The sequence below is a fragment of the Neophocaena asiaeorientalis genome, unplaced genomic scaffold (assembly GCF_003031525.2).
Source record: "Neophocaena asiaeorientalis asiaeorientalis breed wild unplaced genomic scaffold, Neophocaena_asiaeorientalis_V1.1 scaffold5, whole genome shotgun sequence".
Lineage (NCBI taxonomy): Eukaryota > Metazoa > Chordata > Mammalia > Artiodactyla > Phocoenidae > Neophocaena > Neophocaena asiaeorientalis.
Genome location: NW_020174698.1, coordinates 14085010 through 14103975, shown reverse-complemented (window position 1 = coordinate 14103975; position 18966 = coordinate 14085010). Strand labels below are relative to the sequence as shown.

The following is an 18966-nucleotide window of genomic DNA, read 5'->3' as shown; positions in this document are numbered from 1 at the left end:
GAGAGAGAGAGAGAGAGAGAGAGAGAGATCCATCCATGAAAAATAAACCAACCCAACTTTAGACTTCCAAGTCTGAGATATTTGAGAATATTTATTTTGTCTGATGATGTTTTTGTTTCTGGATGTTTGATGCCTACAGATTTTCTGAACCATCATCTGTCACAGAAAAACGTTAGGTCCAAGGACTAAGCTCTTCAGCACACCTTTAGAAGTTGCCTTCTAGGTCAGCACTAATCTATCAGTCACCACAGTGTGGGAACAATGCACTTAGCTGCTCTATTATCCAACCCACATTCTTGTGGTGCCTAAAAACATATTGTGAAAAACTCAGATAACACCTTGCTGATAAACTTATACCCATGGCATTCATCTAATCTTTTAGTGGTTTAATTAAATGAGGAAACATAAACAAGTTTTATTGCTTGCTTTTTTTTTTTTTTTTTTAGTAAACCTGAGCTAAGAAATTTCAAGTCATCTTTTTAATATACTGATCATGAAGAATTGTTCAGTGGCCTGCCAGGAATGCAAACACTGAGTCTAGATTCAATTACCTGATTTAAAATCTTGAGCCTAAACCAAAATGAATACAGAATGGGTTGGTATTTTGTCTATACTACATGCTTCAGACAGATTTTTATTCCTAAAGTAATATTTCCAACATGCCCCTTCTGTCAGTACATGAAACTTAAAACCGGGAAAAGAACTCCGTATTTTCAATCTTCTGGAATCATCTCATTATCTCAAGTTTCTCTTGAGGGATAACTGATAATACTGTAACTGAAAACATGCTTGTGGTTTTTCAGTATTTTGGAAACTAATTCAATTGGGACTGATTATTTGAACTTATTTACCACAGTCAGATGCTTGTTCTATCCATTTTTATATAATGATTAATATCTTCCTTTTAAAAAGTAGTTTTATTACAAAAGAAGCACGGTCCCATTATTCAAAAAAAAAAAAGTCCACATAAATATACTCAGTAAAAAATAAAAGTCCCTTGTTTTACTCTACCTCCTCTTTCCTCTCAGAAGCAGTCATTATTAAATATGTAGAGTCAGGGCACAACATGTAATCTACGTAAGAATATTATTATGGCTGTGGTATGTAGTTATATGGAGAATTATTGATAAGCTTTTTCCTTTTGAACAAGTCTGAGAATTTGGATCAGATATAAAACATAATTTCCAAGGTTTAATCTCCCTAACTGTAGTTTAATGAGGACATTTAAAATCATATATCTTTCTGACTAGGGGGATCTTTTGAGGGGAGGAAGAATAAAAATCACTTCCTTAATCAAAATTTCATGATTGGGTAATATGTGAATAAGTGAAAAACAGTATACATACGTTTACATACTTTGCAAAGAAGAGATTATAACAGGGCTTAATGGAGTACTTAAAGGGGTAAGTAAATGCATATTTCAAAATTAACTACATTGGAATTTATCTCACAAGAAAAATACCCACCAAAAGAAATCAGTGACCGTGAGACCTACCTGCTGAAATTTAAAATTCTTTAAATTTAAGTTTTAAATTGACAGCATTATGCTCAGAACACAACAGAGTTTGGGAAATATTTAAAGAGGTCACCATTTGTAAACCCTATTATAATTTTTCCTGGCAGTAATCAAGAAAGGGATGAAACTGCAATAATCACCAACATCAATCAGATTTAAAGGTCATGAAATATAAGGATATCCTTCTGGTAGAAAGGAAGATGTTAGTAATGTTTGTTATTCAATACGAATAAAAACTAAGTTCATTCATCTTTCCCTTTATATTTATTTACATTCTTTGTTTACTCTATCAACAAGTATTTATTGAGCACCTGCTCTGTGCCAGGTGCTGTTCAAGGCACTGAAAAATACATTAGTAAACGAGATAGACAAAATCACAATCCTTGCGGAGGATTACACATTATACTGGGGAAGATTGACAAAAACATATCTAAAATAATTTCAGCCAGTGACAAACACTATAAGAGAAACTAAAGTAGGATAAGAGGTTAGATAATTATAAGTTAGGAGATATAAAAATATAAGAGTTTGTGGAAATTTCAGACTGAAATCTCTATAACTGACCACTGCAACTAATGAAAATGTCCCTTACTGAAAAGGAACCCACATTTTGTCCTCAATGTAATTCTCATTTACTTAACCATCCCTGTTCTCCAAATTACTTCTTACAGACCACTTTTTTCTTTTTCTACCTAAGTTTTCCTTCTACATGTATGACCATTGTCTTGTTATACTTTATTTCATTAAAAATGTTTCTAAGATCATAATTCTATTGATATATGTAGGAAGTTTGAGATCTTTTGAATTCAGTATTTATGAAGTAAAAATGCTTGATAGTTTCACAATCTTAAATGATCAATAACATGTACTTACAAAAAATCATCATTAAATGAAAAATAACTGATAAGTATCTAATGGTAAAGAATAAAGATAAAATTAATTCACGTAGCAATTATCTGTCCACCTAGAAAAAACCTAATGTTGGTTTTGGTGTATGTATGCATATGAGTGCATATGTGTGTCTGAGGGTAGCAGGGGGAGGGAAACATATTTTAAATTCAAGGAAAGATTTTAACTTAAAACAAAAAGTTGGATTTCCAGGAAGAATCACACATAGAGATATATTTATATATCTTGTATTTTCTAAAGTCCAGAGCTTCAAAAGTCCCATTATTGTGAGAAAGAAAGCAGCTATATCTTGCTTTAAAATATTAACTTATATATAGTAGTGACTTTTTAAAAAAGAGTGTTATGATAGAATCTTTCATGGAAACCTTTTATAAAAATATTTGATAGTTTAGAAAATTATGAAGGTATAGGCAATTACAATAAATGTTTTTACAAAGTATCAAAGCTGTATTAACACACAGTAACTTGAACTTTTATTGACTAAATAAGATATAGGAATATCCAAAAAAAAAAAAAAGCCCTTTTGGCACAGCATACTGGCTGAAAGCAAAATTTTGTAGCCAGGCAGCTTAACTTCATATCCCAGGCCCACCACTCTCTAGCACCACTCACCAGCTGTAAAATCTTGGGTAATTTACTTAACTCGGTGCCTTGGTTTCCTCATCTCTAAAATAAAGATAATACCTACCTCTCAAGGTTGTTTTTAGGATTTCATGAGTGTCTAGAAAAATATCTGGCATTAGACACCCCATCAAAGTTGACCATTAACTTTCAGCCAAAATTTTTCCTCTAGAAGTAAAGTTACTTACTTTTAGGAAAACCTGCAGATCTTGAATCTGAGTGTGCTGTAGAATGTCTTGTTGTAGATGTTTGAATATAGCTATACAGATATACACCTGATAATCAGGACCAAGGAAAATACAAGTAGCAATATAATGGCAGATTTCTATCCAATCTAAATAATTCCAAAAACACTGAGTTATCCATTGCAGGCAAATCTAGGGAAAAAAAAAAAAAGAATTTAGTTCATTAGAAAGCTTATAAAGCCATATTTGACTTTAAAAAACAGTACCCAATAACTCACACAAAACCAATGAAGAGCTTAACATCTAATCAAAATAGAAAGACATTTTGCATACAAGAAGCCTAATAAGGATGCTTCACCTATTTGCCTAATGTGTGAGAAAAGTTTCATGGCCTTGGGATTCAGGACTTAGGGGTAAATGATGGTGTTCACACTGTTCATATGCTATTGCTAAATGCCTTCTTCAGTCATATTTTCCTCCTCTTACCATAACACCAGTCTGCTCTCTACAGATAACAAATGCTGAGACTATTTTAATTTATTTATTCAGAGATGGGAGCTTTTTCTATCCTACCTATAATAACAGCTGTATAATTATGCAGATGATGATTGCTAAATATGCATATGGACTCTTGCTGAATCAGAAAACAATTTAAACCAACTAGAATTATATAACATAAAAACTGAGAGCTAATGAATAGAATTCAAAAATGAGACTTTTCACAAAAATCATTTACTTTACTTTCTGAATAATATTTTTCAGATTATAAAAGTAATACATACCCATCACAAAAACAAACAGAAAACTTAAAAAAAAATACAGTGATTAACATTGTTAGTATTTTGGTAGATTAATGTTGCAGGTGGAATTGTGTCTCCCCCCAAAAATATGTCAAAGTCCTAAACCCCAGGACCTATGAATGTGACATTATTTGAAAACAGCGTCTTTACAGAGGTAATCAAGTTAAAATGAGGTCATTAGGGTGAACCCTATTCCAATATGACTGGTATCAAGGAAACTGAACAATCTGCATACACACAGAAGGCAGAAGTTGAAAGGACACACATGGAGAACGTCACGTGAAGACAGAAGATTGGAGTGATGCATCTATAAGCCAAGAAATATCTAAGGCTACCAGAAGCTAGGAGAGAGCCATCAAACAGTTCTTTCCCCAGTGCCTTCAACGGAACAGAGCCTTGCCAACACTTTTATCCCCCAAAACTGTGAGATGATAAATTTCTGTTGTTTTAAGTTACTGAGTTTGTAGTACTTTGATACTACAGTCCTGGGAAACTAAGACAATTACTTTCCAATATTTTTAATTTATGATTTATAATTTACCACTGAGGAAAGATTTCTTTGATTGAACCTCTCTTCCCTATAGTTTTGTTCTTTAGAGGTGGGAAGGAACGGGAACAGATATGGAGGCTTATCTCAATTTATCATAGATAAAGTAGACATACACAAATTTTCCTTTTTTGTTCCATTGTTTTGACCTTTAAAAAGTATATTATTGAACAGTTTCTAAAATTTGCTTTTATTTCCCTGATTCAGTTTAGAGGGATGCTGCTTCTGCTTTTAACTGCCTTTATCAAGGTGTATTGGTTTGCTGAGGTTGTCGTAACAAGGTAACAGACTGGGTGACTTAAACAACAGAAATTTATCTCCTCTAGATTTTGGAGAAGCCCACGGTTAAGGTATTGGCAAGGTTGGTTTCTTCTGAGGCCTCTCTCCTTGGCTTGTAAATGGCCGTCTTCTCCCAACGTTTTCACATGGTTTTTCTCTTGTACGTGTCTGGTGTCCAAATTTCTTCTTATAAGTACACTGATAATATTGGATTCAGACCCACCCTAATGACCTCATTTTAACTTAATTACCCCTTTAAAGACTCTGTCTCCAAATACAGTCTCATTCTGAGGTAATGAGGGTTAAGACTGCAACATATGAATTTTGTAGGGGGGGGTGCAGGGAGGGAGGGGCACAAATCAGCCCATACCAGATGGTATCATAAAATTTTTGTTTTCCATACATCATTACTCATGTCAACCATTAACCTTTTAATTTCAGGCTATTATAGGCATATCTTTTCATCTCATTTTCTGGTCATACTTCTTATTATTGACAATGCCAACTATACATGACCAAATATTTTCTTTTTTTTTTTAAACTGTAATTCTGTTTATGTAATTATGTTCCCTTCTATTATGTTTCAAAATCTTTTCATAGAGCCCATGGGTTAACTCAATATTGAATTAAAATATATCTGTGAACATCCAATATTTATCAATAGGAAGGATATATTTAATTTCCTTTGGTCACAACTTTACTTTTCACTTGGCAGGACAGGATTCTTCTCCTAGATCTTGACCTGGAGGGAAGGTTGGTATGCAAAGCTCATCACCAACTTTCACTGCCTAATCAAGTATCCACACAGTATAGCTCAGCTGCCCTGGGGAGGAAATATATCTCTTGCTCCTACTTGACTAGATGGCTTGAAAGAGTCAGTGGTTCTTTGACTAGAAGCAAAACGTTTTTAATTCCCTAATGCACTGCTGCCAGGCTTCTGTCTGTTCTTTGCTACAGATGTTAATACCAATCAACTTAGGGCCACGCTTTGTTAATGAAAATGAGAGACTCTGGATGAATGAAGAAGGAGAAACAACCGAAGAGTGAAAATTAATACAAATGATCCAGGTAGCCAGAGAAAGCAGTTCCCATTCAGTTGTCAGCTTCATAGGTGACTAGCAAGTTGACAGTAATGAAGGGGTAACAGTTTCTATCTTCTTTCTAGTTGGCCTATTCTACAGGTTGAATGGTGTGGAACTGTTGATCGTCAACTCATTTTGACCTTTAAGCCTAGCAATTTTATATGATTCAAACAAAGATATCCGAAGTCAAAATACTTATTTATCCATAAAGCTTTACCCATATTGGTTAAAAAAAGTTGCCCCCAAATCTGCAATTACTTATTTATTATACATAGTTTCTAATGCAGAGGCAATTTTATGGCATTTACACAACATTCATGCACTGTTTTCTATACAATGTCGATTTTTTCCCATTAAACGGAGAATAACACCAGCCTTTTCTACACATGGGAAATTTAGGAAAGGAAAAAGAGAGATTATAATTGAAAGCACTCTGAAAATATATCAAGTGCTATGTAAATGTTTTTCTATAACAAAGGTACAAATGTTTATTATTTAACAAACATTTATGTACCTAATCTACAAGTGTTATAATTCTTCTGTGAACAAAAGACATTTAGATCCTGCTCTCATGGGACTTATATTTAAAGAGGAGACATACAGTTTTTAAACATATGACCTTCTTCACTTGGTAGGAACTGTATCTGCTGTTGCTATTATATGTGTAGGATACTCCAGAATTAATAAATTGTAATAGAATTCTAAAACACTATTTCCCTGGAAGAATGCTGAACCATGAGTTAAGGAAATAACTTCTCTATATTTATAAAATGAAATAGTCCATGAATCAGCTGACAGTCTAGGACTCCAACAGGACAAAAGAAATAGTATGTGTCCAAAGAGACATGATGAACTTTTTTCTTTAACATTTTTGTTATGGAATTATTCCAAATATACATAAAAGGAAAAAAGCAGTACATGAACCAGACTCATCAAAGCTTCAAAATTCTGACTGGCTGATATGTCTGAAGTCCATTTTCCTGTATAGGTTCCCCCTCCTTAAAAATTTTAAGATAAAACACATCGTAAATTGCTATATGTTACATCTGTGTTTGCTTTAAAACAAATGGAATCAATTTTTCATTTCATTTACCACACATGACAAAAACAACAATCCAGAATAATAATACTAACATGACCATAAGCAATATGATTACTTAAAACAGTAGTATTTTTGCTGTTTTATTTGTCATTTAGACAATGTATTACTTGGCATGTACAGTCAAATTACTGTGTTTTAAAGTGCCTTTTAGGGTGTGGAGAAAAAGAAACACTCCTATACTGTTGGTGGGAATGTAAACTGGTGCAGACACTATGGAGAACAGTGTGGAGGTCCTGTAAAAACTAAAAATAGAGCTACCATATGATCCAGCAATTCTACCCCTGGGCATATATCTGGAGAAAACTCTAATTTGAAAACATACATGCACCCCGATGTTCACTGCAGCACTATTTACAATAGCCAAGACATGGAAGCAACCTAACTGTCCATCGACAGATGAATGGATAATGAAGATGTGGCACATATACACAATGGAATATTACTCAGCCATAAAAAAGAATGAAATAATGCCATTTGCAGCAACATGGATGGACCTAGAGATTATCACACTAAGTGAAGTAGTGTCTTTCTCAGATAGAGAAAGACAACTATCATATGGTATCACTTATATGTGGAATCTAAAAAAAACGATATAAATGAACTTATTTACAAAACAGAGACTCACAGACATAGAAAACAAACTTATGGTTACAGCAGGTGTGGAAGATAAATTAGGAGTTTGGGATTAACATATACACACTACTATATATAAAACAGATAAACGGACCTACTGTAGAGCACAGGGAAGTATATTCAATGACTTGTAATAACCTATAATGGAAAAGATTCTGAAAATAACAGATATATATATATATATATACACACACACACATATATGTATGTATAACTGAATCACTTATACAACACTGTAAATTAACTATAATTTAAAAATGGTTAAAAAAAATAAAGTGCCTCATAAGGTTATACTATCAAGTGGGTACTGTTAGGTTCATTTCATTATATGTGTTTATATTATTATATGAACTATTTAAATGACTCCAAAGTAAAAAGACAAAGTAAGGTATATTTCCTGACTCTTCACCTTATTCTTTTCCCTATCCCTATAAGAAATCATTTAACAAAATATGATACATTCTTTCATGTTTTTAATATAAGGATATTTGTATATGTATTTATATCTCCACACTTTCTCATACAAATAGTAATGTACTAAACACTCTTTTTTGTCTCCACCTTTTTCTCACTTAACAAAAGATCCTGTATATCACTCCATGGCAATATACAGAGGTACTTCTCATTCATTTTTATAACTGCATAGGGCTACCCTGTGGATAAACCATAACTCATTCAACAATCCCGTTTATGGACACTTGCATTATTTCTAGTCTTCTGATACTATATGCTATAAAAACATATTTGTACACATACATTTTCAAAATTTTTGTCCGTGTATCTCTGGGATAGATTTCTATAAATGAGACTGCTGGATGAAAGGGTAAATGCGTATATGTTTTTGCTAGATACTGCCAAATTCCCTCTTATAATAAGTCTCAAAAATACACTATATTTTCAAAACCAAGCAGTTGATGCCTTACAGTCATTGAGAAAATATTATTAGTAGTTTATGGAATAGGTTACAAAGAAAGTGAAACAAACTAATAATGTTTTTATAGTAAACCAATGTTCCTTACACTGAATTATAATTTGAAACATTTGAATGTCTTTTTAGGATAAAGAGGGAGGAAAATCGCTTATACAATATGCATCAAAACGTACCATAGCCTTCTTAGAAAATTTTGCTCCTTAATCATACTTAAGCTTATGCCAAAGCACATTAAGATGCAACACTGAGACAAACATAATTATTTTAGCTGAGGTAAATTATTCTCACTTGTATCTAGATTAAAAAAAAAAACAATCTTCAAAATATTTACTTAATTCTTAAGTAAAAACATTGCTTAGAACAATTACTTATGGATACCTGATTAAGTCAAAATAGGTATGCTCTAGGGCTCTGCAAAAAAAAAAAAAAAAAAAAAAAAAAAAAGGTATGCTCTAAATGATCAAGTTTTATGATACAAAGACACTATTTTTAACAGCTCTTCTGGCATTATTTGTTCATTATAGAAAGAATATTAGTAAAGTAAGATGTGGTTTAAAGTGAAGTCCTCACTATCAGGGTGATATCAGTAAGTCAATTAACTCACTTCACTGATCCTGAATTTCTCCATTTGTCATGAAGTTAAAATTTTAAATGAAATAACATCTGGAAACACACTTTTTATACTGCAAAAAGTTGTTATAAATAAAAAGGTAGTATTTTTGTTGCACTTCTAGACAAGACACAGTGTCAGACACTTAAAGGACTTGAAGATAGGTCAGGCACACATACCTTTAAGGAACTTCAACTAGTAAGAAAGAGGTAAACACACAAATAATGATTCCACAAAGAAAAAGATATATTTCTACCAGAATAATACAGAAACTGCATACAAATTCAAAGCAGAATCATCTACTTGTAGGCGATCCAAAAAGCTTCCATTTGGACAGATATCAAGGATAAATACCTGACAAGTAAAGATGGGGCACAAGGAGGGAGAAGGTATCATTTCAAGTAGCAACATCAGCAATGTGAGGAAAGGGAAAGCTTGGGGACATGCACATTTATTAATGTGACTGAACAAGGGGCATTCCCAGTCTTGAAATTTAGCTTTACATTTGTATAATTTTGCATTTTAAAAAAGCACTATGTCACAAAATATGAAATAATAAAACAGTTTTCTTTAATCCTGCTTTCATGCTGGGGGTAAATATATTCAGAGGATTATCCATGTTAGCCCACTTGCTGACACAGTATATAGTACAATAATCACTGATATGCAGAATCACAACCCCAAGGAAAAAAGATAAATCATTAAAGATAAAGGGTACTTCTTAAAGCACGAAAATTACTAAAATACAATAAAGATTTTTTTAACAAAGAATAAAATTGGTCAAAAAGTTAGTTAGACCATGTGATTTTCTGTTCATTTAAAAAGAAAAAATATATATTTGAATTTTGATTTTCCTTCCAATCTCAGTTACTCAAACGCTAATCAACAAATATATATTTCTAACTACATTTAATTTTTTGTATTCTAGTTAAGCTTATTATTTTTACTCTAGAGATCTTATATTTTATTTAACAACCTGCTCACAAATTCCTTCATTAATCAACCAATCCCTTAGTGTCTATAAATACGCAACTTCAAGAAGCACCACTCCTAATTAGACCAGAATGAATAAGCTTTGAAATACAAAATTTGTACCCAAATAATTACTTAACCACATATACCTAGTTACTTAAAAGTTGTTCTCATAGTTCATAATTAGCAATAAAACGGCAAATAATATAAACAAAGCAATGATACACACTCAAGGCACAAAATGATTAGCTCACATAAGGAGCCATTAAAAAGGCATTTTTACATTAGATACATTTAAGAAACATACTAACATTACTACTCAGAAATAATGCAGTAGTTTTTATTAGGTAAACCTGCTACATGTATGCAGTTTCAAATTGATAAACATATATCAAATTGTTAAAGAGATGCCAAAATGATAAAGAGGTACCAAATTCATATAGTGGGGCCTTAGGTATTGCAAGTTTTTCCCCAGTTTTTAGTAGTCCATTCTTAAAGGTTATATGTTAGCAATTTAATAAATGATTGGAGATATTAGACAATATACATATTAATCAAGACTAGAATGACACAAGGAACTCTCAGAAACATACTGCTCCCTGGCTTGAATTATTAAAAAAAAATAGAAAGAATGGATTGTTGAGCTTATAGTAAATATTTAAGTATCTACTTCCAAGCAGAATTAAACATTTTCTGTTTCAAAATTCTCAGAAGTGTTTTAGGTACATACACAGTAAGAGCTAGAATTGGCACAGAAAGAATTGGCTTTTCCACTACATGCAATTCCTCTGTCATATTTAGACTTCTTATTAAACTTCAGGAAATTTAAAATTCAGCAGGCAGAGTAACCTGATGCAAGTAGATGTAATAAATGACATAAGGTCTCTTCAAAATAAGTATAAAGGCACATATCATAATGTCAGGAACTATATTGTCTAGTTAAAAGAAAAAGACCTCCAGTAGGACAAATCCAAAGGAATGCAAGGATAGTTTACTATTAAAAAACCTATCAACATGTCCTATAAACAGGTCAAATAAGTTCCAAGATCAAGATAATCTTAACCATAAAGGAACTTGACAAAATTCAACCTTCTCACTTGATTAAAGAAATCAAAATTCAATACCTTACATAGACTAGAAAGATTCTTCCACAGCATGACAGGGAAAAATACTCTCCATAAATAGTTACTACTTAATGGTGAAATGCTGGATGAACTCCCAGTAATCATTCAAGTCTAAAACAAGTAAGCCACTATTACTTAGTATTATACTGGAAAATTTTCCAAAAATTTTTTGTTGAAGTATAGTTGACTTAAAATGTTATATTAGTTTCAGGTGTATAACACAGAAATTTGATATTTTTACAGATTATAATCCATATAAAGTTATTATACAATACTGACTATATTTCCTATGCTGTAACATTTCATACTTAGTCGTGTGCACTTCTTAATCCCCTTCACCTATTTTGCCCCTCCACTCAACCCTATCCCCTCTGGTAACTACTAGATTGTTCTCTGTATCTGTGAGTCTGCTTTTTATTTGTTATATATGCACCTTAATGTTCATATTCAGCACTATTTATGATAGCCAAGATATGGAAGCAAAATAAGTGTCCATCAACAGATAAACTGGCTAAAAAAGATGTGGTACATATATATACAATGGAATATTATTCAGCCATAAAAAAGAATAAAATTTTGCCATTTGGGACAACATGGGATGGGCCTGGAGGGTATTATGCTTAATGAAAAATTACATAATTAAAAAAAGAATGAAAGAGAAATAAAGTATATTAGAAGGTTGGAGGAAAAAATTAACAAAAATCTAGAAAAAACATTACCAAATTAACATACAAAAGCTAATGACTTCACTAGTTATTAATAATAACCAAAGAGAAAATAGAACTGAAAAAGAGATCAAGCTAAACTAATTAGAAATATCTGTAATGAGAAATGTACTACACCTCTTTGGAAAAAGCTTTACAACTTTAGTAAAATATAACATAAAGAAAATAAATGTCAAAACTTACCATGTTCCTAGATAGGAAAGTTGAGTACAGTGAGGATCTATAGTTTAACATAGTAGCAATCTAAATTTCAAACTCAAATGCCCACTTTGAACTGGGAAAAATTACCTTTAAGTGCACATAGAGGAACCATTAGGTAGAAATAGCTAAACTAACTTTTTAAGGACAGAGTTAGGAAGGAAATGATAGGTTTACTCTTACCCCACTTTAAGACACAATATAAAGTTACAATAAGTAAAATACAAGAGTAAATAAGTAAATGGCCAATATATTACAAAAGTAAATACGTAAAATATTTATTACTCAAGAATTGAAGAGATTTGTATAGTGGTAGTTACTTTTAAAGACTATTTACAAGTTAATAGGAAACACTAAGACGGGTGGGCAATTAATAAAAAGATACATCTAATTAATAAAGCTATGGAATTATAATCAACTGTATTAATGTTTAAAAAACTCCCCAAACCTCCCAAATTTTAAAAATTTAGCAATTAGTTTTAAAAAAGCCAAATACGGGGTCCTGAAGGACAGAAAGTCTATTCATTTTTCTTAGAAGAAAAATCAAAGCAATTTGATAATATGCAACAAGAGCCTTAAAAGTGTTCATATCTTTTTGATTAAGTATTTCTACCATCTGGGACTCTGACCTAAAGATTCTAAAATTAGAAAAAAGGTTTAAGTTCTACAATATTAAACTTGAGCCTGATAACATAGTGAAGAAACAATCCATACTCCACCAATGAAGGACTAACTATGCACAGGAGGGAGACATCTGTGGCTACTGCATATGACATTTCCAATTCCAGGCCCTCAAAAAATCATTAAACCTTCCCAGTACCCCAAAAGCAGAGACAAGAATGCTAACTGTTAGATAAGATACAGTATCTCACATACCAGATACGCAGTGGTGATGAGAATTCTTGCCCTTAGTTACCCTACTTAATCCTTACAGAAGCCTTATGGAGGAGATATTATCATCGCCATTAAAAATGCAAATGGAAATCAAAAGAAAGCTGGAGTAGCAATTCTCATATCAGACAAAATAGACTTTAAAATAAAGACTATTACAAGAGACAAAGAAGGACACTATGTAATGATCAAGGGATCAACCCAAGAAGAACATAATAACAATTGTAAATATTTATGTACCCAACATAGAAGCACCTCAATACATAAGGCAAATGGTAACGGCCATAAAAGGGGAAACTGACAGTAACACAATCATAGTAGGGGACTTTAAAACCCCACTTTCACCAATGGACAGACCATCCAAAATGAAAACAAATAAGGAAACATAAGCTTTAAATGACACATTAAACAAGATGGACTTAATTGGTATTTATAGGACATTCTGCCAAAAAAACAACAGAATAAACTTTCTTCTCAAGTGCTCATGGAATATTCCCCAGGAAACATCATATCTTGGGTCACAAATCAAGCCTTGGTAAATTTAAGAAAATTGAAATCGTATCAAGTATCTATTCCGACCATGCTATGAGACTAGATATCAATTACAGAAAAAAATTTGTAACAAATACAAACACATGGAGGCTAAACAATACATACTAAATAACCAAGACATCACTGAAGAAATCAAAAAGGAAATCCAAAATTCCTAAAGATGTTACCAGAAAACTACTAGAGCTAATCAATGAATTTGGTAAAGTAGCAGGATACGAAATTAATGCACAGAACACTCTTGCATTCCTAAACACTGATGAAGAAAAATTTGAAAGAGAAATTAAGGAAACACTCCCATTTACCACTGCAAAAAAAAGAATAAAATACCTAGGAATAAACCTACCTAAGGAGACAAAAGACCTGTATGCACAAAAGTATAAGACACTGATGAAAGAAATTAAAGATGAGACAAACAGATGGAGAGATATATCACATTCTTATATTGGAAGAATCAACATTGTGAAAATGACTATACTTACCCAAAGAAATCTACAGATTCAATGTAATCCCTATCAAACTACCAATGGCATTTTCCACAGAACTAGAACAAAAAATTTCACAATTTGTATGGAATACACAGAAGACCCCGAATACCCAAATCAATCTTGAAAAAGAAAAACAGATCTGGAGGAATCAGGTTCCCAGTCTTCAGACTATACTACAAAGCTACAGTAATCAAGACAGTATGGTACTGGCACAGAAACAGAAAGATAGATCAATGTTACAGGATAGAAAGCCCAGGGATAAACCCACGCACAGTATGGACACCTTATCTTTGATAAAGGAGGCAAGAATATACAGTGGAGAAAAGACAGCCTTTTCAATAAGTGGTGCTGGGAAAACTGGACAACTACATGTAAAAGAATGAAATTAGAACACTCCCTAGCACCATACACAAAAATAAACTCAAAATGGATTAAAGACCTCAATGTAAGGCCACACACTCTAAAACTCTCAGAGGAAAACATAGGCAGAATACTCTATGACATAAATCACAGCAAGATCCTTTTTGACCCACCTCCTAGAGAAAGGGAAATAAAAAGAAAGATAAAGAAATGGGACCTAATGAAGCTAAAAGCCTTTGCACAGCAAAGGAAACCATAAACAAGACGAAAAGACAAGCCTCAGAATGGGAGAAAATATTTGCAAACGAAGCAACTGACAAAGGATTAATCTCCAAAATATACAAGCAGTTCATGCAGCTCAATATCAAAAAAGCAAACAACCCAATCCAAAAATGGGCAGAAGACCTAAATAGACATTTCTCCAAAGAAGATATACAGATTGCCAACAAGCACATGAAAGGATGCTCAACATCACTAATCATTAGAGAAATGCAAATCAAAACTACAATGAGGTATCACCTCACACCACTCAGAATGGCCATCATCAAAGAGTCTACAAACAATAAATGCTGGACAGGGTGTGGAGAAAAGGGAACCCTCTTGCACTGTTGGTGGCAATGTAAATTGATACAGCCACTATGGAGAACAGTATGGAGGTTCCTTCAAAAACTAAAAATAGAACTACCATACGACCTAGCAATCCCACTACTGGGCATATACCTGGAGAAAACCATAATTCAAAAAGAGTCATGTACCACAATGTTCATTGCAGCATTATCTATATAGCCAGGACATGGAGGCAACCTAAGTGTCCATTGACAGATGAAAGGATAAAGAAGATGTGATACACATATACAACGGAATATTACTAAGCCATAAAACGAAACGAAATTGAGTTATTTGTAGTGAGGTGGATGGACCTAGAGTCTTGTCATACAGAGTGAAGTAAGTCAGAAAGAGAAAATACTGTATGCTAACAAATATATGTGGAATTCAAAAAAAAAAAAACCTTCTGAAGAACCTAGGGGCAGGGCAGGAATAAAGATGCAGGCGTAGAGAAAGGACTTGAGGACTTGGAGAGGGGGAAGGGTAAGCTGGGACGGAGGGAGAGAGTGGCATGGACATATATACACTACTAAATGTAAAACAGATAGCTAGTGGGAAGCAGCAACATAACACAGGGAGATCAACTCGGTGCTTTGTGACCATCTAGAGGGGTGGGATAGGGTGGGTGAGAGCGAAGCACAAAGGGAGGGGATATGGGGATATATGTATATGTATAGCTGATTCACTTTGTTATATAGCAGAAACTAACACACCATTGTAAAGCAATTATACTCCAATAACGATGTTGAAAAAAAAAAAGCTACATGTCATAGACTTTCAGAATGTCTATGTCTTGAATAGCTGAAACAGAACTCAACATCCGTGAATGCCAGGGATCTACAATAAAGCAAACCTATATGTTATAAAAGACCTAGGGGAAAAAAGCCAGTTTAAAGATTTAAACACATAGAGATGTATGACTACTTACAAAAATGACGTGATTAATTTCAATGTATTTCCTATATTTGATGAGAATGTAATTTTCTTTAAATACACTGAGATCTTGGAGTTGAAGAAATACTATTTCCTATGGATTACCTGTGATGGTGCGAAACCAGACATGTGAAAAGCTGAAAATACAAGTGGCACCTCTGCTTTCAGTAGCATTTCAATATAGTGAGTGCTGCAAAAATATACTGGATGAATCCCAGATTCTATAGTGTCAATAGGTAGGTACCTCTGCATAAAAGAGAAAAATTGAGAATTAATGAATATGCAGCTAATTTAAAACCAATCAAATTCATCTAAATGTTTTGCTCTAAATTGCTACTTCAAAATTACCATGGTGGCATAACAAGCTACTGCAAATTTTATGTAAGTTAAAAAGTTAGAACATTAAACACTATAGAAAGATTAAAACTCAATAAGGGCAGTATGATATACCTTCCTTCCAAGATAAAGGAATAAAATTAACACTTCGTAATTGTGACAAATTGAATCCCTTATGGAATAATGGAGAAGGATGTTGCATGAAAGAATAAATACATGGATGAGTACATGAGTAATAAATGCTTTACATTCTAAAACTAAGTATATTTCAATATGCTTATATATCCTTGGATTTAGTCAATGACTCTAAAACATCAAAAAGGTTTATTCTGTCAGCTCTTGGTATTTGCCTAATCTGCTTTTTCTAAGTTAATGTTAAATAACCCATATCTAAGCTCTAGTTACTAATAAGTGAAATTGGGAAATCCATAAGAAATTTGTATCTAAAACTGTGATGCATTTCCATCAAAGTACTCAGGCTATCTATTTACAAATATATAAAATTTATTTCATATATTTTTATATTTATTTATATGTCTATGTATATATTATATATATGTATAGATACATATACACATATATTTACAAGCTTGCATTGCATTTTTCAGCCATTTCTTCATAAAGTCGGTTATTTTTTCAATTTAGTTCTTGGGTACAATTTATCATGAATGCTCAATGTTTTAATGAGTGTTACTTTAAACCCAACATCTAACCACAATAAATTTTTTAAACAAAGAATAAACCTGAAGATGTAATTTTGTGTCAAGAAAAACTATTAGACTAACAATTATATCCTACAGACTTATAATAAACATTGATACTCAAATTAGATCTGACTTCTAGAGAGCCCTTTTAATGTTTTTACCTTTACTGGGCAACTCAAACTTTTTTAATAAAAGAAAGTTAATACTTTTTTTTTTTTTTGCAGTATGTGGGCCTCTCAGTGTTGTGGCCTCTCCCGTTGCGGAGCACAGGCTCCAGACGCGCAGGCTCAGCGGCCATGGCTCACAGGCCTAGCCGCTCCGCGGCATGTGGGATCTTCCCAGACCGGGGCACGAACCCGTGTCCCCTGCATCGGCAGACGGACTCTCAACCACTGCGCCACCAGGGAAACCCCAGAAAGTTAATACTTTAAAATCAAACTCATGTATGACAATTACATAAGAGTTAAAATAAGGAGTATTTTTTCAAACTTTATACTGCTAAACCGTTTTTAAGGATTTAGGTTTGAGTAATATATGAAAATTTCTGAAATCAGTGAGTTGATTTATCAGTAGTTTTTGTGTTTTATCATTATGATAAATGGTTTACCATTTCACATTGTAGAAATATATATTTGTGGGAACATATAGGTACAAATATATATTTTATGATAGGTTCTTAGGGAGGTATCTCACAGTACACAAAAAATATTATACACTGACGACTGAAGACATACATAGCATATTAAATGAACATCTTGTAGTCAACTTCAGATGGATGTGCAAAGAAAATTACTTTTATTAAGTAGTTAAGAATAATAATATGAACTGAATGAGAATTAGTACCCTTTGATTTATCTTCTTTTGTTGAATACACAATGTGTTTTACTAATTACTATTTGTAGAGTAGAATTAATGAATCTAATAAATATATGTAAAAGCAAAATAAATCAACTTATACATATGTAATACTTTAATTTTCAATGCAAACTTAGCTAATAATTTTCTGAATATATATATATAATAGTGTAAGAATTGTATATATTGGAAATATTTCTTACACAGTGTTCTCTAATTTGCATTAAAAACAACATATTTAGAATAGGTTTGTATAGAGATGGAGATAATAGACTAATTAATTACCTTCTCAAAGAAAATATAACATTATTATGTAATGGATTCCCAAAGATAAGGCAAGAATTCTTCTACTCTTATGAATTATACTCTGTTGGAAGAAATTATGCCATAAATTTTGGTAACCAACACAGCTCCTAGCGCCAAGCCCTGCATAGAGTAGCTACTCAACAAATTGACTGAATGACAACATACTAATGATTGCACACTGTAATCACAGGAAATTTTCTTATAATGAAAGTTTTGTTAGTTGGCCTATTTTTATTTCATAACTCTAATTTACAGGAAATGGTATTCATAAAACCAAATCAATAATGACAGCTCTGAGTCACATGAATATAACAAGGAATCTTCTGAATCATCAAATTATAAATTATGTTTGTTATACTTTTAGTGTTTTGATATATTTTGGTTAGTCATAACTCTTGGAAAGGATGGTAACGCTTAATAAAAGCTAACTCTAAATAAAATTCAGAATATAGGATTAAGCAGACCACATATAGGATCACAGCGTTTAATAGATCACCTAAGTAACATATACACTAGGCCAGTATCATGCAAAAAATTATCAGTAAAAAATTATCAGTACCAAAATGTTCATGTTATGCCACTTCTTAGAGTATTTGGCTTTAATGGTTAAAAATGAAAGATATGTGCTTAAAGAAATGAAACACAGTAAGCAGTCTTAGTTTTCTTCTTCAACTAGAGGTAGTTCTGATGAGTCATTTTATTCC

At 32.6% G+C, this 18966-nt stretch overlaps 1 protein-coding gene across 1 annotated transcript in view; it reads right to left on the bottom strand.

Annotated features, from left to right (window-relative positions):
- TBC1D32 (TBC1 domain family member 32) overlaps positions 1–18966 on the bottom strand; it is a 176008-nt gene that overhangs the window by 7284 nt on the left and 149758 nt on the right. Inside the window, exons 30-31 of the mRNA XM_024759058.1 lie at positions 16167–16307; positions 3235–3423 (exon numbers count right to left, since the gene is read on the bottom strand). Of these exons, the coding sequence (XP_024614826.1) occupies positions 3235–3423; positions 16167–16307 (330 nt within the window). The remainder of the gene's footprint in view (positions 1–3234; positions 3424–16166; positions 16308–18966) is intronic.